The 22,562-nt window shown below is 39.5% G+C and overlaps 1 protein-coding gene across 2 annotated transcripts in view; it reads right to left on the minus strand.

Annotated features, from left to right (window-relative positions):
- FBXL4 (F-box and leucine rich repeat protein 4) overlaps window positions 1-22,562 on the minus strand; it is a 67,240-nt gene that overhangs the window by 14,507 nt on the left and 30,171 nt on the right. For both annotated transcript variants that reach the window (XM_032105121.1, XM_032105122.1), the window contains exons 6-8: window positions 19,900-20,113; window positions 4,299-4,370; window positions 3,288-3,600 (exon numbers count right to left, since the gene is read on the minus strand). In XM_032105121.1, the coding sequence (XP_031961012.1) occupies window positions 3,288-3,600; window positions 4,299-4,370; window positions 19,900-20,113 (599 nt within the window). The remainder of the gene's footprint in view (window positions 1-3,287; window positions 3,601-4,298; window positions 4,371-19,899; window positions 20,114-22,562) is intronic.

Genomic DNA, 22,562 nt, shown 5'->3' on the forward strand with positions numbered 1-22,562 from the left:
AAGATTTCTTTCAGAAGCTTAGACTCCTCCATCCCTGAAGCTATTATGATGATAAATAACCTATAACTGAAACAAGAAGTTTTCTCTGACAAGTTTGTAAGTTCTAACAGCTGCAGAGAGACACCAGTAAAGTATCTTCAACACTGGTGACTACAGTGAAGACACTCTGACCCTTACTTAGATAAGTGCTTGTATACAGCAAAAACCATTGCTTTTACACAGCTTTGTTGAAGCAAAAGAAGTTCCTTTACAGCACACAGTGCTAACCTAGCAGCAATACCTCTAGACCCTTCACAATGCATACACAAGCCAGACATTTCTGTACTTGGGAGATGACAAAGGATATAATGAGAGCACCTCTCATTCGTTCACATCACAGAGAAGACCCACTGTTCAAGGTTACTCTTGCAAAGCTGAGTACTGACCTCTGGCCTCTTACAGCTTCAGACCTGTTGTCACACTTCTACTAAAGGACAAAAACATACTACACATTTATGTAGCTTAAAGTAACAGGATGGCCCTGTATCACATGCATAAAGTAAGAGCACAAACAGACATTTATGACTTTCTTGGTACTCCTGCACAGTGAGAGTCTCACTCTTTAGTTCAGACAACAGAGACTTCTGCACTTACATGGGAACACCTGGCATATCTACCTCCAGATGACACGATGTGGTTCTACTTGACAGCTCTTTCTTTTAACCATAGACTGTAGTGGTTACTATATTCAGACAAAAAAATGAACAGTTTCCTGGCTGTTGCCAAAAAAGCAGGGTAGGTCCTTCACATATATTTTATCACCTTGTACTGACTTGTTTACAGCAGAGGACAACCTTTTTTTCATCCTACCAAGTATTTCTCTGAAGGAAGAAAGTAAGATTTTTTTTCAGATTATTCATTTTGCAGATAATTCAACTGGCTATCCCCTAGAGAGGATTTATCTGAACCCAGCATGCAGTCTCACTGGAAAACTTTGACTACAAATCCACCTAACTCAGGAATATTGGTAAGCACTCAGGGAACAGAACAAACTCCTTTTCCACCTTCACATGGTATTTAAAAAAAACCCCAAAACATTAAGATGTCAAACTGAATTAAAATGTGAATTCAAACACTAAAGAAATGTGGCAACAAGCCTTCACTGCTGTCAGAGAGGCAACAGAAGTAACAGACTATCCACAGGCTTAACAGAGCCAAACTATTCTCTGGGGAGCCTCTGGTGCAGTAAGGAGGTCTTTGCCCACTTTGTGGGCAGACACCAGGTCATTGCATAAGAAACACATGGAAGTGGGTGGTCAGGAGCACATAAGTGTTTCTGAAAGACTTAATTCACTACACCACTTGGAAACTTTTGGTGTCTGAATAGGGCAATGTGCCCCTGATAATTTCGCTACAAAGCAGATTCTCTTAAAGATATGCAAAACACAGTACCCCCAGTGGGCATATAGACTCTACAACTTGTACTAGGGGGAGGTTTTTTCTGTTTATACTCCTTCTCCATGTTGCTCAGAAGGTAACTTTCTCAGTCAGAGGTGAGTAAAACTCTTTATCATGACAGAAGAGTGTACTGTGGGTACGATCTGAAGCCATATGCTAAACACTTTGCAATAATAAATGCTGATAGCCTTAAACTTGCTTGCAACATTACTCACATTGATGTCTCTCAGTTCTTTGCAGTATCCCTCTCAACCTAAATGTAATATTTTCATTATAATTATTAAATGTTAGAAGTACACAGAGCTGTTGCAGTGCATGTGGCAGTGGCCACTACAGCAGAGCATTCAGAGGACTGATGGACAGGCCTCCAGAACACAGAGGTCTGATTCTCACCTTGGTTACAGCGAGCTCCCCTGCTCCAAGTGGTTCTTAGTTTACATGTTTTAAGTTTATTGGTTCAGGAGTTCCCCACCCAGTTTTATGTATAAGTTCATGTTTATGTATTTCCCTTAGTTGCTTATGTATTAGTTCTGGAAAGTTCTCCCTTCTTCGATGCCCCATTGGTCTACTCATGTAATTCCCTCCCCTAAGTTATCCCCATTGGTTATTCCCCTGTTATCTGCTCCTCCTCAGTTGGTTCCCATTGTTTTTTTCCCTTTGTTTCACCCCCCCCCTATAAAATGCAGTGCTTTCCCCCTTTTCCTGGTCTTTGTCCCTGGATCTTCCACTGGCAATAAACCAGCTGGAAGCTGCACAGAGACTCCTCTCTCATCCTTTGCCTCTGCCGATGCTTTTACACCACCATTGTTTGGGGCTCGCTCCTTGCGAAGGAGCCAGCTTTCCCTGCAAGCTGCAGCCAACCCCTGCCTGCAGCAGCAGAAGCCAAGGACATCTGCAGCTGGACGCTGTGCTGCCTCAGGCAGCCCCAACAGTGTCACAGAGCAGCTACTTTATTCCCTTCCATTTAAATCTTCCTTTTTCAGATAACCTGTGAAAATAAGTTGGTAAAAACACGAAGAATTTTCTCCCACATTGATGTCACAAACATCCCTGCTGTCCTACATTATTATAAAAAGAAAACCTCATATGCCACCATAAAAGAGTAAATTCAGCATCACACAAAACTATACTTCTCAAAGTCCTTACTTGAGAGTTCAAAGTATATTTACTTTAGATTTCTAAAAATACTTTCAACTATGGAAGTTGCAGAGGATTAGAAATTTCAGATTTGCTATGCTTTTTAACCCTCATCACTTCCTTCCCACCTTACTAGAAAGTCTATTTAAGTTTCGCTGTTAATTACCCTTTCATCTTTATTAACTCAAATTCACTTCCTGATAAAAATGATGAAGAAATTCAGTATTGCAGAGTATATACCTATATGATATAAATAACAAGTATTTACTGCACAAAAGCAAAATCTGTTTATTGATCAGAGACTCATGCTATAAACGTACTTCATCACACTTCACAGAAATAAAACCACAAAAGCAGAAGGAATGATAAGAAATTGGATCTTCTGATAATCAAAAGAGAAAGGCTTCAGTTAAAAAAAACTATGGTCATGAAAATAAAAATTACTGGAAAAAATCTTGCACTTAAATTCTAGTTTAAGCAATTCATACTCAGCAATCAAATTATACGGCTGGTATAAATCCACTGGATTCTGAGTCAGAATTCATGCAGTGAGTAAAACATCCCTCTTTTTTTCCATGTGCTAAACCATAATTTTAAGAAATAATTATTTAAAAATTATGTTTAGAAGACAGTTTTGTCTTAATGACTCCTCTTTAACTGAAAGGCTTTCGAGACACAGTAAAACAAACACCAATATTCCTACATCCTCTTACCCAATATATCCAGCTGCCGTAAGTGCGTACAGTTGGCAGCGAGCTCCTCGATGTCTGTGTCACACACAGACCTGTTGGCCGTGAGAAAGAGCTTCTGCAAATTGGGGAGTTTACGTGCAAGGTTTGTGAAGCAGCCTGTACTGCTCTGTAGCGTAGGGCACCAACCAAGATCAAGTTCTTCCAAAAGCTGGCAGCCTGAAGCCAATTCTGCAATCCCGCTTTCAGTTATGTTTTTACATCTCCACAAATCCAGACTGCGAAGCTTTTTGCATTTTGCTCCCATCATGCTTGCTATAAGGTCATAGTCTTCAATCTGCAAGGAAAGCAAACACTCGGTGACGTGTAACATCGTTCCAGATATACAGAGGTGTTTCAAGGTTTGCTTCCTAACACACATAACAGATGTCTGAAGCATTTGTCATTTCTAAAGAGCTCTGAGAATTGTCCATTGTATGGTACAGTGAGACCTACTTTTATAAAAGACAAAAATAAAATAAATTTCCTATAAACCCCAAATATAGGTGTTTTTAAATTCACTCAATACTGAGGATCAAAATGCAGCAAAAGTTGTTTCTTTGGAGAAACTTCTTTTGCACAGTTGTTTTCCCTTAAAAAGATGATTACAACAGCTTTTATGACCACAGAAAGTGTAAGCACTGAAGAATGCTTGAAGAATTTACTTATTTCCATTTTACATTGATCAGTTGCTACATCTCCTTATGAAAGTCTCATTAACTACTTATTAAGTGATTACGCATATAGAGAATGCCCAAAAACTTAGAAAGAGGCTGAAGAACTCTGAGAAAGCCTACAAGCTATGTTTTAGGCCTACTAAACCAGTACGTAACCCTTAAGTATATGACCAAGCTGCATTCATCTTGAACCTTCCAAAGAGTAGAGTCTTGTATCACCGTCACATTTAACACACCTTTGTGAAACAAACCCAGACTGAGTTCCAAAGCAAGCGAGTGCACACACTCACACCCACCCTGAATGGGTGGTGTCACTCACCATGACACAGCTGCCCAGGCTGAGGTGCTGCAGCTCCGAGCAGAAGTTCAAAATACTGAGCAGGGCTGTTTGCTGCCACGGGGGAACACATCAGAAGGAAATATGGAAAGTGAAACAGAGAAGAGGTCAATTAGACATTAAAGGCTGTCACCGCATTTCCTGAAATACAGCTCAAAACTCTTTTACAGATGCCTCAAATGCCACCTAATGAGTCTCTGGGTACTTTACCCATTGATTGGCTTAAAGAAATGGTAATCGTTACAAACCTTTATGCAAGTCACTTTGGATGGGGTTCTGTGCTGCCCTGAAGAGACCCACACACCACTGACCTATCCGCTCATTTCCCATAGGAGAGCTTATGAAGAAGCGTGGCAAGATCAAAAAACAGGCAAGGCCAGCCTGCAAACACAGAGGGCTGGGGACACACCAGGAGAAGAGGGCAGGCTCTGACATTCACCCATCAGCTGCAGCCTGATGGAACTGCCAATAGAGCTGCACAGCATTAGGGCTGGGCTGGTGACTTTAATGTCAAAGGAGGCTCCGTGCTGACAAGGATGCTGACAGCCATTGAGCACTTGTCACTACTATCACGCACACTGAAACAGATATAATGTGTATTTTACAGTCCTGTTCCTGTCATTTAATGTGGCCATTCTTTGCCAAAAGTACTGCACATTGCTCAGCCTGAAATTGGACTGCAACATCAGATGCACCTTACATAAAGTGCCCAGCTGTTCTGTTCCACAACAAAAGAAACTACAGATTTTTCCCTGTGTTTCTAAGATACAGTAAAGACCCTTCTGCATTGTCTGTAGCCATATTTTGTTTTGTAGTTGGAAACACACACAGTGTGAAAAAAAGAACATAATCTGGGATTCACATCCCAAATATCTGTGTATCACACTTAAAACATCACTTCATTAGGACTTTGTAATCTATATGAACTTTAAAACAGGACTAGGCTTCACAACACATTAACAACAAAAACGTGGATTTCTACAGGATATCCAACAATTTCTAACAGAAATAAACCCCCAAGCAATATACAAGTGACAAAGTCATCGACTGCTGTTAAGTGTAATTACAACAAGAACACTAGTCAACAATGTTTGTATGCAGGGGTAGTATAATTTATAGTTTATTTAAATATAAATTTACTTGTTTTCAGAAAGTTTATAGTTAAATGCTTTACTTAGTTTCCTCAGTTTGTTACATTCCAATGAAACTTGGCAGAAATATGATCCTTCATATCGCCAAGAAGAAACATCTGATTCCTTGCACTGGAGACATGGAACAGGGACACAGCACGGGGTATTCACAGAGACCATTTCAGACATTTAATTTAGGTGTCTCCAGGGAGCAATTATAAACACCCAACACTTGACATGTATGGAATCTCGATTCCAACCTGGCCTTCTAAGATTTGATTTCCCAAAGGCAGCCTAAAAGTAGATGCTATGAGTAAGCCTTCCTCACACGTATCTTGGTAGAAGTCTAGAAACTCACTGTCCCCATGAGTGCTTGACTTTCATTTTTAAAGGAAAAGGTAGCTAGGGAATGAAACACAAGCATTAAAAATTCATTACTAAAGGGGTTATTAAGAATATTTTAAGGCTGGTAAATGTGTAAATATCCAATTCATTTTAAATTGCGCCCTTAATAAGCAAATGGTTCATTTGGATCATTAAAGAGGAATAAACAAATAACTGAAAGAGAATGAGACATAGTCTTTCCTTTTCAACTCAGTGAAAGCTATGAGCTTTAGAACCTACCCAGACACACAAATTAAAAGCAAAATCCCCAAACTGCTGTCTGCAAACCTTACATATCGGAGCTAAACAGATCAGTCTCTGACTGCACACAGAGCTCCAAACAAGGTTTCTGCAGGTATTCAGATAACTCCACAGGAAAGCTGAATATACTGCTGCATTCTACCAAGTTTTTTAGTAATGGTTTCCAGACTGGAATTTAAACACTGGCCTGAAAGGATGAGAAACAGCAATCTCTTTCCTTAATTGACACAAACAGTATAAAAGTGAACAGTCACTCTGAATAGCTTGTACGATGTGGAATCAATTCCATGCTTCTTCAGAGAGGGGTGAAATAGAGAGGAAGACTAGTATTCATAATTATCTTCATAGACAACTGAGCTCCTTGTGTTAACATGAACAGGAATGTCATGGATCTCTCGGAGTACCTTTTAGTCCCTCTCTTTTTTAAGACAGTCCTTCCTGTACTGACATGCACTGAGTCCACATTTTCAAAGGTCTTTTCACAATCTATTATTTTAAATCATTATTTTAAAAACCAAAACAACTTAAAAAAAACCCACTAGAAATCTGAGTAATCGAAGGGAGCTTGGTAGAACACCATGTCATACCATCAGAAATCATGCCAAGTCAAGCTCAAGAGTAAACAACTACATACTCAACATTCATTTCACTGGCTATATTAATTCCTCTTCTGGGGCGCATACATGCCCACACACAGCAAACCAGATTTCCTTCAGACGCAGTGTCTGTTCTTCTGTAACTGAGGTGGGCTTTGCATATGTCATGTAAGAAGAAAAAACCCTTTGTGCATGCCTAGCTGTGTCTCAGTCAGTTGAGAACCCAGGTGGCAAAAGACATGAAAATAGCTGGAGAGAATGGCAGCTCACAGAATCCATATGCACTACATATAGAAGGACTATCATTGTAATAACCTGTCTGTGTCGAGCCATCTGTCAGTACAACAACATGAGTGACAACACTCTACTTAAGCAAAGGAGATCAGCAAGGCAATCACACGATCCTGGAGCTGTAACACAGGCCAACTTCCAAATGTTAAAGTGCTTCACAGGAAGAGCTAAGAGGCCACCTAAACTCCAGATCAGCAAGCCTTAACCTGGAGTCTAACTTCACTTTCTTGGCCAAGCACAGACAGTCAAATCAAAGACTGTCTAACAACATCAACGACATCTAACAACATTCTTTAGCCTACTAGCCAAGACATATATAGTTTGGAGATTTTTTGAGTTTCCCCTGAACCAAAGGCAAAGTTTAGCTTCATACATGCTCCCTTTTACAGTGATTGAGAGAAGAGTGGATGATTATAAAACCCCAAAATACACTAAAACAAAGAAACACTCTGGAAACAAACTTTAGGTAAGATTTACTTTTGCTTTGTGGAGTCATGGCTTCAGTGGTCTGAATTTCTTATGCCATCCAAGCCAAACCAAAACCTACCAAAACAATTAATTTTTATAAGACACCACAGACAACAGGAAGAGTTCAAAGTGGGTGAATAAAATGGTCTGCCCTATCCTCCATTCCCAGGAAAGATGTTTTCAGATGAGGAAAACATACAGTGAAGAAGTTGCTTTCAGAGAGAAGACTTTGACGCCAAACTCATCAGAAGGATATGACAGTGCTGCTAAACACAACATTACAGAGCAGATTTCAGAAATATTTTAGGGCATAGTAGTGAGTCATAAACCTCAGAAAAAGGGAAGATGGTCTGAAGATTCTCTGAAATCTTTATATAGTGGTACAACAAATGTCTGTCAGAAAGGACATCAACAGGGCTGATCCTGGCTTGACCTAGAGATGAGATTACCACTTGAAATCCTACTTTACTCCACACAAGACAGGTGACAGGTCTGCCCAAACATCAAAGTCTTCCACTCTGTAATGCATGCCTGGATACATACAGTAATACCTACTGGAAGATAGTTATGTGCTGTGTATACTTCAAATAAATAGGTGATATTGGACTAAATTGTATCTTGTCTTTGTAAAGGCCTTGGCCATCACACAGGTTTTGACTTCGATGTTGCAAAAGCCTTGCTGGTTTGAACAGACAACCCACCAGCAGAGAAACCAAACACTGATGCCAGAGGATTACACTTGGTAAGACTGAATCTTGCTTGACTTTTTTCAGGATTTTTTTACATTCATGATCCAGCAGAAAGCACAAATCATTTCTGATGTTACTATGATAAAGAAAGCATCCAACTGAGCTTGAGCTCAATGTCTGTTCAAACAGAAAGCCCTTCTGTCTGTGGCAGATGGGACTCACCTGTGAAAGATGCACTTTGAATATTTGACTATTTACTCATTGCAGTTTCATTGTCAAGCACTCAGAGATTAAAAAAATATAAAAAGGGTTAAAAAAATACAAATGATGCACTATAATATCACGTAAGAGCTGCACTGCCATACAAGGTATGAAAACAAGTGCACCACAGTGTGACTCTGGAAGATTAAAGGAAGAGCTTAAGAAAAACAACAAAGTTTTGCTTTGGGTTGGGTTAGGGAAGAAATAATCTGCAGCTTTTAATTAACTTTCTATAGATACATCTTTAAAGATACTTTAAAATTTGTTACTTTTTTACTGGAGACAAACAACAGGTTGTTTTTTCCTCTTCTCAGAAGAACTTTGACATAAATTGGGAATTCTTCCAGCCCCTCAACGAAACAAGAGCCTAAATCTTTTACAAGATTTTTATTCTTCTGCAATTTTTTCTTCAAATTTTTCAGTGAAGTTAATGCTAAGACAAAGGAATCTAAAGACTATCTTAAGATAATTAAAGACTGCTTCCTCCCTTCCCTTGCTTGCTTTTAATCAGGGTTACTAATTCTCCAGTTAACCTTTTTGTTGAAGCAAAAATTGAATTATGCAGGATTTAATTTTGTATTTTTAGCATTAAAAATCCAAGTTACAAGTGAAAAGTATTTCCTTCAATACCCACCCCACATCCCTGCCTCAATGAGGAGAGGTAAATGTGGTGGTAATGAGGAGGTAGCTCTGCAAGGTGCTCTAAGTATTCTGTCTTCCTAAAAACTATCTAAGTCAATAACTTTTGAATTAATTCCTTAAAATTCTTGGAACCTGAGATACTGAAAGAAAGAAGAACTTGAGAACTGCAGACTAAGGCCAGGCCAGTGAAATCTCTGTCTCTCTCAAGCCCACCAATCACATCCATAATTCTCAGAAGCTGATTCTTTAGCAGAAAAATCAGAACATTCTTAGAACTGTACAGAAAGGCTCCTCTTTCATGATCTGGGCAGAAGCTTCCCTTTTGTTCCCAAAAGGTTTAAATTTACAGCATGGGATGTTGGAACTGGCTGACTCACCCAGAGAAACACACAACTGTGGGAACAGATTAGCTCAAAACATCTCTAACTTCAGCACACACACCCTTGAGTGCTACTTGCTGTTTTTAAATTAAACTGTATTTTCAAATAGTTGATGTATCAGTCTATCTTAAGCCAGTGAGCCAGTGAAGTAGTATTTCATAGGTGTCTTTGTTTGAAAGACAGGTGTCTGCCAAGGAAGGCAGAAGCCTCCCTTGAAATGAAATATGCAACCCCCTTCCCTCTGAATTATTATAATTTTGAAATTAAGGAGTTTCAGGCAAAGATATGAGGAATAGGAATATCAGTTCTTTACTAATGTATAACCAGTCAAACAAACAACAATAACTATGGCAGTGACAGCAAACAATCACAAACCCAGTCCCAGCCTTCTCGGCTGTCGGGCCCTTTCCCCTCGGGTGCAGTTCCGCTCGCAGCCGGCAGGGGCGCTGGCGGCTCCCGGTGAGCAGGGCAGGTGCAATGGTTCCCCCGCGGCTGCAGGGGGCGCTCCGGAGCGAGCTCGGGGAGCACGCGGCACTGGCGGCCTGGGATCCCGGGAAGGGATGGAACAAAGGCTTCACAAACCCCTGGGCAGCCGATCCCGGTGTCCGGCCAGACCCTCGGGAACAGCAGGCTGGAACAGCAGGGACGAGCACAAATCCCGGGTGGCAGACAAGATGTATTAAACTCAGGAGCTGCAGCAGGAACTCCTGGAGGTCTGGGCAGGCAGGGCGTGCGGGGCTACAGAGTAGTGAAGGCTCGAAGCAACGGCAGGGGCGGCTGCAGCTCGGCTCCCAGCGGGGCAGGGAAAGGCGGGCTTGGGAGCCCCGAAGTTTTTCCTGAGGCACCCAAGCAGATGGTGAACAGGTCTCTCTTTTAGTAAGGTGGGCTGTTAGGGTCCCAGTGCAACAGCCACTCCAGTGAGCAAGCTCTACTCACAGTAGAAGGAAGGCAGCCGAAAAAGCAGAAGCCTGCAGTGCTGATGAATTCCCTCCACCACGATGGCAGCCTCTCTCTCCGTCCGAACACCGAGAACCACAGCCCACAAGCCCAGGTGAAAGAGAGTAACCCGCTGGACGCCTCCCTCTGTGGCCAGGTCTTTTGCTTCTCCCAAGCACCCAGCAATTTGTCGCCCCAGTAACATATATGGGAAAAATTCCTCAAGAGAAAAAAAAGAAAACAGAAGGGGAACTCCCCAAACCCCAACAATAGGTACCACACCAAAAAAAGTTTCAGCGTACTAGAACTACCTGTAGTAAAAAACCCCATCAACCAACCAAGGAAATCCTCAGAAGAAACCAATTCTATTTCAATCTGAGTGCCACTATTGCTATAAATATTTGTAATTACAAACACCCCATGCAAATGTAAAAGATGATCTTGTCAAGACTGTCAAAAGTAATTAAAAATCTATAAAAAATTCACAATACTTATTTTTTCCTCCCTTTGGCATTATACAGCACTAGAAGAAAGACAAAAATCAACTGTTTGGGTGAGGGGATTTTCTTGGCACAGTCTGTGAAAGAACTAAGTCAGAAATTACTTGGCATGTGCTGTTCTACCACAACGATTAAAAACCTCTTTGGATGCGAAGCCAGAATTCTGCAAACTTCTATTAAACTATGCCTTTTGGAAGGTACAACAGGGCAAACCAATACTGCCTGTAAGTAAAAAAAAGGTCTACTTAGTGAATTTCAAGGTATCATACCTCCGCGTCTAAAAACCTACAATCATGCTGCAGTAGTCCCCAAAAGCAATTTTTTCTTACAGAAAGAAGAACGTAATAGATTAATAATGCAGAAAACCAAATGTAGAGTAATGGTGAAATACAATTTTCATCTAAATCTGCTCCAACAAAGAAACTGTAAAACATGATTCCAGGATTATTTCCTCTCCCATTCATTCCCTGCCCACACAGTATTTTAAGGCATCAAGATAACTTCAGTTACGGACTTGTTGGTCTATGATACTTCAAAACAATTATGCTAAAGATACAAGGTACTGTGAGAGATTTATAGAGATGAGATGAGATGCATGCTTATAAACATGTAAGAGTCAGTGGTTTAACCAGTTAAAAAAACCACAAAGTTAGTTTTAGATAATTATAAAGTACTAGCCTTAGTTTTCAGAAGAAGTTTTCATATCTGCTGGTTGCCCAGAAAATACCCATCTTTAGACTACTTCCAGGATTTTGAGTTCTGAGGATAAATACCTATTCTCAGTAGCTTATTTTTTACAGAAAAAAACCCCACATCCAGGGATAGTACACTAACATTCAATAACACACAAAATACATAATATACTATTTCTTGAAACTAAACTTGGATCTGTGGTCTACACAGCTAGTCAAATCGTTCACCTTCTTTTGGTCTGCTTTCACTTCTCTATATGTTAATTTTCAGCTAAATGAAATGTTACAGAAAATGTCAGTTATTGAAACTGGCAGGGAATCATATGTCAAATTAGAACTAAATGGTGGCCAAATTTATTTAATGCTTAAGTCCTTCAGTTCCCCAAGCAATTTCATAAGGAAACAAATAGAAGTGATCACCTCACCCTTTACAAGGTAGTTTTTGTGGCCTTTTGGAAGAACAAGATGCCTATGTAGTCCCAGACAGAGATATCACTGCAAGTATCCAACCATTTTGTGCCCAGAAATGATTATACCTCTTAAGCAAGCTTTAACAATCCTTTTCTCAAATTTTCCAGAGGAAAAAAGGTAAAGCTTTGTAACAAACTGAACTTCCTGCAACTTAGAAAACCCTGTTATGTTATGTACAGTATTTCAAGTCCTCACACACACCCCTGTACAGAGTATCCTATATAGTACCACACATGTCAGAGAATCTCAGCCTTCTTTATATTTATCCTCATACCACAGCTATAAAATGAGTAAGTTGCTACTACACAAATTTTACTGATGGAAGAAGTGTGGCATACAGAAACCGTGCACCTTGTAACTGGCCATGGTCCCGGTCAGAGATCAGGAGAAAAAAGCTCCCAGGTTAAGTCCTCAGTTAGTGTCATCAGCACTAAATCAGAGAATCACACAAGAGCTAAGTGTGGGAAGGAACTTCTGGAAACTGTTTAGCCCAGACCACCTGGCTCCAGCTCAGCTGTCATCTCCAACCTGACTGAAAAACGCTGTCAAGAGATGTAAGACCCAGTCCCTTTCTGGGATGAGCCCCCCACCCTGTCCTTAAATACCACAATCACAAGTCTATTTGAGTGATACCTTCTTATAGTAATGCAAACAATTTTCATTTATAGATTCAAAATAAACATGGCAGCAAATAATTTTCCTCCACAGTAGAAGCTGGCATTAGAACAGGAATTCTGTTCTCCCTCAAGCATCCATCAGCTATCACCTTGCAAGATACAACATGGAAAGAAACATGATGAAAAGGGAAATAACTGAAATGTATTTATTAAAAATCAGCTTCCCGTCTTCCCCTAATGCACTTGGATTACAGGATCATTTTTGAGATATGATTTTTGAGACAATGATAAAACTTTTGTCTCCAAAACTTTACAACATGTTTGTCATAGGTTAGCAAGCATAGTCCCGGAAGGGACATCCTTGCTAAGGGGTGCTTACAGTTTCCTCTGGGAACTGATAGAACCTATCAGCTGGCCAGTTTGGATATGGACAATTCTCTAAGCCACTTAAAGTTGTGACCACCTCTGTGATCCACATTTAAGAATAGGCAAACTCCCCCTCCAAGCTCTCTCTCGTTTCCGGCGCTGGGACAGGTGGCTGCGGGCCCCGTGTAGGGGCCAGCGGGCCCGGCCAGGCCCTGCTTGGGCCAGGCCGGGCCGGGCCACGGCCATCCTGGAGCCGATGGACCTGTTCCAGCCATGGAACCCCCCCCACTGCCTTGCCGTGGGCAGCCGGAGCAGCTCGGCTCTCCCCCCTCTCCACTGCAATAAGAAAAATTCAACATTCCAGCTGCAAAGCTGCAAGGCCGAGGTGAGAGTAACCCTTTTATTGCTGTGAAGAGCTGAAAACCTGAGGGAAGAGAGAGAGGAGATGCTTAAAGCTGAAATTCTGTTGTGAAGCTATGATATATCAGAGTATCCTGTTGTAATTTCATGAAGATATGGGGGGTGGAGCGTTCAACTCGTAAGCAAAAGCACCTGCGCTGAGATAGGCAGATGCTGACGCAGCTGTAATTTCATGAGAAGTTTGGACAGGGAGAGATGGACCAGATGAGGACTTTTGCTCCAAACGGGAAAGGAGAAAACCTCAGTCCGTAGAGATGAACCAGATGAGGACTTTTGCTCCAAATGGGAAAGGAGAAAACCTCAGTCCCTAGAGATGAACCAGATGAGGACTTTTGCTCCAAATGGGAAAGGAGAAAACCTCAGTCCCTAGAGATGCTCCCAGAGATAGTCCTAAAGATGAAGATGATGAAGACCCTTTGCTCCCAGGGAAGGAGAAGGGCCTCTGTTTTTGTTTCTGAACAGCTCAACCTTAAAATTGTACCCCAAAAAACTTCAAGAGTGGACCCTCGAAAGCAGTTGCAGGAAAAGCTGCAAGTCGGGGGAAGGGACTCACATGCAGGCAGAGAGACTCCTCTTCCTAAATAGACTGAACAATATTTGGAAGTGGGCGGCTGTCTCGTTGCGATAATGTTTTCATAGCATGAGCAAGAAGAGACTTCTCTTTCTAAATGGACTGAACAAGGTTATTATGGAAGTGGTAAACAGACTGAACATCTCAAGGGTTGTCTTTGAACATTGTCAGTGGGAGAAGGGAGGAAGGTGGGGGGAGGAGGAGAGTTCTGAAGGTGTGGTATAATTTTTTTTTTTTTCCCTCTTTTAGGTCTGTTAATAAACTTCTTTATATTCTTTCAAGTTTGGTGCCTGCTTTGCATTTCTCCTAATTCTTATCTCACAGCAGATAAACAGTAATGAGTATTTTGGACCAAACCACTACACTAAATTGGTGTTTCCGCCCGGTTACAAACCAAACCCGCGACAATGTTTTAAAAAGCTGCTACAGTATGAACACTTATAAGGTGGAATGAGCCTTACTACCAAGTGCAGGTGTAGCCTTTCAAAAGTCAGAACAACTTGGCTCCTCAGAAACAGACCCAGTATAATTTGCAAGCTGGGATTCAGAATATACAGGGGCACCTTTTTGTTCTCTACAGCTAATTGGCAGTGCCAGGGGCACAGCAGAGACTGGGACACAGCAACACAGCAATTACTGAATTAATTCAATGAAAGTAATAGTCTCAGCAGTTAATTAAATTACTGTATTCTGGTTTTGCTTTATTTGGTCAAATTATGTCCTCCCTTATGTCTGCAAATCTGTTTTACACCTTCATTCTTCCCCCTCACTTCACGTTACAGGCTCAAACAACCAAATTCCACGCTATCAGCCTGACATGAAATCAAAAAGCACCATCAAGGCCCTGTATCACACGATTATTTGTCACTGACTCAACTTGATTCCAAGAATCCACATTCCAGCTAGAGCCTTTCAACTTTTTTTTTCCCCCACTATTTGCTTGCAACTCTTCATCCTAAAGATTCATACCCAAGCCAATGGAATTTTGTCCGAAGTGAAAACCCTTTAAACAATAGCTCTCAAAGGTATGATATGACCCATAACAGGTTATTTCTGAAAACTCTGTAGAACAGTTTTATGGCAGCATTAACTTATATTGCTCATGGCACAAGAAAATAAGAGCTAAAATTACTGCTACAATTCTTCTGCTTCTTTTTGGTATCCAAGATTCCCAGTGTCCTCTCTCACAGCTGCCCAAGTTCCAAATTTGTTTTTGGTCAAAATTATCAGAGATAAAATCTATAAATACAAAACTTGCTTTAAAATGTGTGAAAAACAAAATCCTTTGTCCATTGTAATTGGTTTTGAATTTAATTGATTTTGTATCTCAAATATAATTCAAATACAAACTTTAAAAATTTCTTCTTTACACATTAGAAAGATTTCAGAATGTCATGCAACATGAAATATATAATCTTACATTAAAATTTACACCCATCAATAAGAAGACTGACAAGTTCTCCTACTGTAATTGTGGCTTTGGTGTCTTTAAAATACAATTTTGGCTGCATTATTTATATGGACTAAATACTTCACAGTAAGCATTAAATTAAGACAATTTCATGCTTAAGGATAAAGATATTGCCAATTACTATATACAATAATACCTCCACTGTGTGGTGGCCGATTGGCCTGTGGCACAAGGGACAGAGAGCTCTTGGTAAGACAGTCTCTGGTGCCAGAGACTTACTGGTCAGGGTTAGGGTGACCAGGAAGGCTTCTCCCAGGACGCATTGCTCTGTTACAGTAACCTACCCCAGCTCAGCTCCCCCGGTTGGCTGTTGGCCTCTACCCCTTGTCACTCCCCCAGAGCTTCTCCATTGGTCCCCGTTCCCTAGCCCCGCCTTTTCCCTGCCCCTAGATAAAACCCCTGAGTTCGCCGTTGTTCTCGCTTTTGCCTCTGTAACCTTTGACAGTGTGGAAGCAATAAATGCTCCTGTTGGAACCCCCACAAAAGAACCTTCCCATCTCTTTGCTGCTGACTTTATACAGAAGCTAGCCGTGCGTTTGTGCGTGCACACGTGTGAGCCCACAGGGCCGGACAGAGACAGTAATACCTCTGTTTATTGTATTCTTCAAATTTATCAATGCCAACAAGTGCTTAAGTTATGCTGTGAATACACTCTCAATGAATAAACATGAAGGAGTTATGTATTAGTGAATACCAAAAACACCAGCACAAAAATCCCACAAATACAATAGTGGTCTTCAGCACAAAGAAATTACATTTATAAAAAGTTGACATTAGTTTCTCAAAGCAAGATACAAATTATTCAAGCATACACATAATCAAACAACCTTTGAGAACCTTTAATAACGAACTTATAGCACTAGAAAAATAAGCTACATTTTGTGGGGAGGAGTATAGCCAGGCAGGACACTTCTTTCAGTTACTAAAGAGTTACTGGAAGTCACTGGACTTCCTTTCTTCTAACAGAAAGGTTGAAATAATTCAAAGGCATTGGAAGCTTCAATTCAGAGGTTTGAAAACAATTTTATACACACAACCTCACACTCAATATGTCAAGGAAATAACATTATATATGGCCTTAAGAATCAGCAGGGTTAGGACCAAAGAATACAACATCCTCCAGATGGTACAGCAATCTTCCAAAGTAGCAGTGCACTAAGTAGCAGAACACCAGCATTGCCCATTTCACTAAAAATATATACTTAAAAATTGGAGCTTTGATTACAGAGACAATGGCAACATTTTCAAATACAAAACCTATTCAAAGAAAATAGCTAAAATAAGAAGAAACTGTAATTACACTTGCTCAGACAACATAACGTTATCAATTTTAATAAGTTTCCACTGTCCTCAAAATCTATGCATCTAAAAAAATCATTAACAGTAGTCAATTTTCTGCAGAGCGCTTCCTTAGAACTTCTCTATTAGTGTCACAGTAACCATATACATGGAAAAAGTACAACAAATACTTTAAATTTAGATGCTGAAATAACTTTTTTCCTCTTTTTTAGTATTAAAAGGCAAAAAAGTAAAGGGAAAGGCTACAGCAAGACTTAGACTGCGTAACAAAATCCTGTATCTAGGTAGGTACTTAAGGGTCTGAATGGGAGAAATACAATTTCTTTTATTAAAATGTTAATTCTGTATTTTTTATTAACCGTAAAGCAACACCAGAAACAGCATTATCAAATATTGACAAATAGCATGGAGGATCTTCATCTCTTCCTATGTTGTTTAATCACGTCTAAATCCACAACCAAAAGCAAAAGTTGTACTATTCACCCAGATGTGCTCTAACACATGAAAATTTTGTGATTTATTTTGAATACTGCTTGGTTTAAGAAAAAAAAGCAAGCCACTAAATTATTTAGGAAAACAGGCTAAATGAAGTGAACAGATTTTTCTTTTGGTTTCTTCTTCCTGGGTTTTGAGACAGAACTTTAACAGAACACCATATCAGCTCTGTTCTTCTCACCTTACTTTCTCATAATAAACACATACTTGTGATCAGTTTGCAGTTTTTTCTTAGTGGATTCACAGCCTCAGATTCTTTTCACTGAGCAGATCCATTGGCAACAATACAATGCCAAGCTCTTGATAATCATTAGCATTGTTCCTCTGTTTGCTCCTTAAAAGCTCCAACAATGAAGACTGCAGTACAAATTTCACGAAAATCACGAACACTTACCACTCGACAAGTTTTAGAGAAGTCTCAATCACTTCACAGCATGCTTGATCAATCTATCCTTTTCTGCATATAGCCACCACTTACTAACAAGCATTTCTGTACCAGCTGAAAAGTACAAAAGGAATGGCAGCCTATTTTGTACAGATAACCAAAGATTTGCACTAAGAGAAGCTAATGTTGAGAAAGATAATGTTACTTCTACAAATCTGTGACTTTTGTCACAGCTCTAATGCTCTAATTCAAATCCTATGCTACATCTTCATTCTTTTCCTTTTATTTTTTGACCTGTAATGCACAATGTATATTGTTAAGTGGCTTCATATTAACAAGTAACACATAAGCATCATATCCAATTTACCTATTTAAATTTCCAGAAATTTCTCTTCCACTGTTTGTTAGGAATAGTGCCTTTTGCTCATAATTATGCATAAAATGGAAGTGCAATCTTAAATAAACTTGATTATGAATGAATGTTCTTGTCAGCTACAAGCAGAGGCATGTCCATACACATGAAAGGCAGAAGTGAATCTTCACAATTTAATGGCTTCAAAGCCAGGAAATCTTTACCACCTACATTCAATCTAATTTCAAGCTCTGCTCAGCAAAGCGATAGCAGAGGAATGACAGCTACCAATCACTTCAGAGTACATCTCATCTGCTGCACTATTACAAGCATGAAGTCTCAAACTTCAGAAGTTACCTGAGTAGAATCAAGAAGATTCTAATCAATCAACAGTAGAAAATAATAAAATTATACAACCACTACCTCTGATACAATGATCTTTCCTGGATCTGAAAAAGCTTTGTGAGTAAGAGCCAACAGTCAAAATGAAATAAAGGAGATTAATCCAAGATTAACAGAAAGACTAGTAATGTAGAAACAGAACAGATACACCCAAGGCACCAATTCAGCTCTATTCAAAAAATTCAGGGCTCACCAATTTGCTTCTTGAAGAAAATAATAATTGCTTCAATACAGAGAGCAGCTACCACCATGTAACAAGTTACTGAGGGGCACTGGCTTCACAGTGACTGCACACTCCACTGCAAACCCCACAGTAAGCACCAATCATCCCAGGTAGTCTAGCCTTTAATCTACCTACCTTGTGTTATCCACTCACCATTACAGACACCTAGCTAGACCTTGGGCACAAACATACTGGGGATTCACCAAATAAAGGACAACAAGACCCAGCTAACTCTTAACACGCGTCAGGTGGGAACTGCTTATGAATGCAATGTGGTACTCTTAACTTCAGATGTCCCTTGCATATCTGGTTGACAGAACCTACTGTTCCAGCTTCATTCCTTTTATTACACTACAGATTAAGACCCCACACAATCGAGTGTCACAACCTGGCTTCCGTGTACCAAAAGCACAAGCACAAGTAACACACACAACCAAACTCTTCTTAAAATGTTTAATCTAGGATTAGAAGTAAGGAAAAAGCCTGCAGAGACATGGGGTTTCCCCCATTTTGGAGCACCTTTTGCAGCAACAGAAGTACATGTACGACAGCTTCCAAGTAAACCACAGTAGTAAGGCTGTAACATATGAGTAATGGAGCTACTGAGAGGGAATGGAATTTTTCTGATTCAAAATCCTGAATTTACAAGGATACAACATTTGTAAAATGTAGCAAACTACAAGAGACTTCTCAGCTGTAGCACACAAACCCATTCCATCCTAGAAGGAAATGTGTTGCACCAAGCAGTAACAACTCTGATTTGGGCAGTCAAGTAACTGTACAAAGAAGTAATTTTTACACCATAAATGAAAAGTTTTACAAAAAAATTGTGTTCTGTGTCTCAAATGCTGCTAATATACAAAGACTGTAGGAATCTAGTAACTAGCAAGTCATTTTAAAGGAGAGAATGTTGTGAATTAAAGAAAGTTACTAAATATTATAATTTTACAATTATATTTACCAAATACAGTTTGTCTAGAGTACACGTCAAAATAAGAGAAGAGCATTAAATTTGTAATTTTACCACATTGCTTAAAACAGCTGGTGAAAAGTCACCAATGTACCATGCAAGTTAAAACATGCAGGCCGAAAGCTATTTTGAAAATAAAAAACCATCCTAAGTTTTTTTAAACTACCTTTGGATTTTCTGGATTTACCTCTGAATTTACACTCAAAATTCTAATTTACTTCTTCATTATTGGAAAAAAAAAACAAAACCCAAAACCAACTTTATCAGGGTTGAAAATATTTATTGCAAAGGTTAGAAATAGTTGTTCCTACCTCCACTTTTGTTCTGTAGAGAATGAGACGCTTCAGGCTGCCCACTTTGGCTATGTGGTTGAAAGCCTGAGGTGGTATTTTATCACATGATGAGAGATTTAATTCCTGAAGATTTGGACACATTTCAGTGATGACCTCCAAGCACGTTTCATTGAGGAAATGGCCACAAGACAACTCAAGACGTACTAGTTCAGAGCCACAGACTTTCAAGAACCTGTAAAAGAACCCCATGTTTAAAGTGAAAAATTAACATACTTTCAGGTGAGAGTCTGCATACTGTCAAAACCTTAACCACGTAAACCAGGAAATAATTCCTTTCAACAAAGAAAGGACACTAGTCTTGAAAGTTCTGTTTTGGTTTAGAAGTTAGAAAATGCTTTGTTCTTAATATTAACTCTGAGACAATGGAGCAAAGTAAAACACTGATCATGTTTGAAAAGCTTTTAAACAGCTGAAAGCCAATTTTGACAATGGCCTGCAAATTTACACCAATAATTTCATATTTATCTCAGAAAAATCTGCAAATGTAAAAATTAGGTTAAACAAATACTTTTAAATGGATGAAGTGTTTTAAGACTTCCAGAAAAATAAGATCTCATTCTTTTCATTAACAAGTCAGAATCAACACTTGCTAGCTGTTCTAGAACACAAATTCCTAAGGAATATTTGACTTTCATTGGAATTATAGAAAATTAAGACAACAGATGACAAAAGACCTGAAATTCAGAAATTTTGATGGTCTCTATATTTTGCTGTCCTGTCAGAGATCTCGTGTCAGAAACTCAAGCTCTTTTATCTCTAATCCAAGCTGTAACCAAAACCACATAAGCTTAGTCCCTTTTCATTGCAAAGATAACCTTCAAACTATAAATTAATCACTAGGCTTGTAAGCTTGATACTTAATAGGATAAAAAACCACACACATTTGCCATGTTTGTGTTATGTTTTGGTAGTTTCTCCAGTAGAAAAACTAGTTTCTTAAACTAGGGGCTGTAATGAGTTTCCCATGTTACTTCCTAGAATAATGGAGCTACTTGCCAAAGAGCATGAATTAGTTTCTCATAATAAATGTTCTTATCTGCTCTACTACCTACAAAAACATTCATGCACACAAAGCAGCTTCAGGTTCTGACACTTCCACCACAAAGTTAGTATTACTTCTTGGGTTTAACTCATGTAATAGAAATGCCACACAGACACAAGGCTCCTGCTTGCACAAAAATTCCTACTACTAAAATGAAAGAGTTATTAGCCTTCCCAAGCATTTGTTCATGCTGAAGCTTAGGATGAAATTGCTGCTGGTCTTAGAAGAAGACACATTCAGGGAGGCATTCCTCAATGACACCAACAGTAGCTCAAGACTTTAAATCCATCTTTCAAGATCCAAGTTTTCAAACCGACTCCTTTCCTTATTTTTTCATTACTCACTCAAGTCATACTTGCCATTCATCATCACCTTTCTTTATTCCTTTCACCTTGCATATTACATGGCCTTAGTGTGATTATGCATATCCTAAGGAATACAGAGGGAAAAGGAGATTCTAGGGTGGTATCTCCATCCCTGGGTGTTTCCAAGAGTCACCTGAAACCTTGACTGACCTGATCTAGCGCTGGGGACACTGGCACTTCAAGTGGGAGCCTGGAGTAGACGACCTTCAGAGGTCCCTAACATCCAACATTTCTATGAGCCTAAGCAAACAGAAACAAAGAGAGGGTCTGAGACACAAAAGGGGAGACATAAGCGCCAGAGCCACAGGAGTTCTGCCATGTATGGTCTTGAAGTCTACTCCTCCACTGTTTTTTTCTAACTCTACAGTCTCTATCTAGAATCTATTTTAGCTTTTAAAGTCAGAGTTTAGTCAAATACCAAGCAGTTTCCATACTGGATACAGTGAATTCACAAAGACTGGTAAGCCTTCCTGTGGGAATGTCAGAGCTGAAATGACATGACAATTGACAACAATTAACATCGGGTATTTAAACATTTAAGTGTTATTTCAGACTAGCAATAGAGTTCAACACTGTTATGGAGAAATGCAGGACGAAAATCCCCTGGAAATCAGAGTAAAGATATATGGATACATTGCTGATTACCAATTAGCCAATTCCTCTATTTAATGAGTGCTTTAACAATACATTCACACAGCTTCTTTCATCAACAAATTATCAGGTTTGTTTGAATGATGGTAATTTTCCATAAAACTTTGTCAGTCACCACTTATTATACCTCTAGCTTTTAATTTGCTAACAAATAAATATTTTATGAATTACTCCATTATAATAATGGATGTTAGTTTAACTGCCATATAGTTTAACAGGGCTTGGCTGTTATAAATGTTAGTAGAGATCAATGCTTTTCTCTTTCTAGGACTATTAAAAGTTAACATTACCAGGTCAGGGAAACACTCAGTTAACCCCCTAGACTTGGAGAAGAACTCCAGGCTCACCAGCTTGAGGAGTTATTATCCTCATAACGTTTTATTTAAACTCATTACACTTGAAAAACACAGGCAGAGAGCAAACACAGTGACAGCAACAAGCATTGCCCTTCATGGCTTTGCTGCCTTGTTGGAAAAGGTTATTTAAGAGACATGAAACAGAAATAAGAGGGGGATAAGGAATATGCAGCAGGGTACAAGAATGAGCGGACATGCACGTAGGAA

The sequence above is a fragment of the Corvus moneduloides genome, chromosome 3 (assembly GCF_009650955.1).
Source record: "Corvus moneduloides isolate bCorMon1 chromosome 3, bCorMon1.pri, whole genome shotgun sequence".
NCBI lineage: Eukaryota > Metazoa > Chordata > Aves > Passeriformes > Corvidae > Corvus > Corvus moneduloides.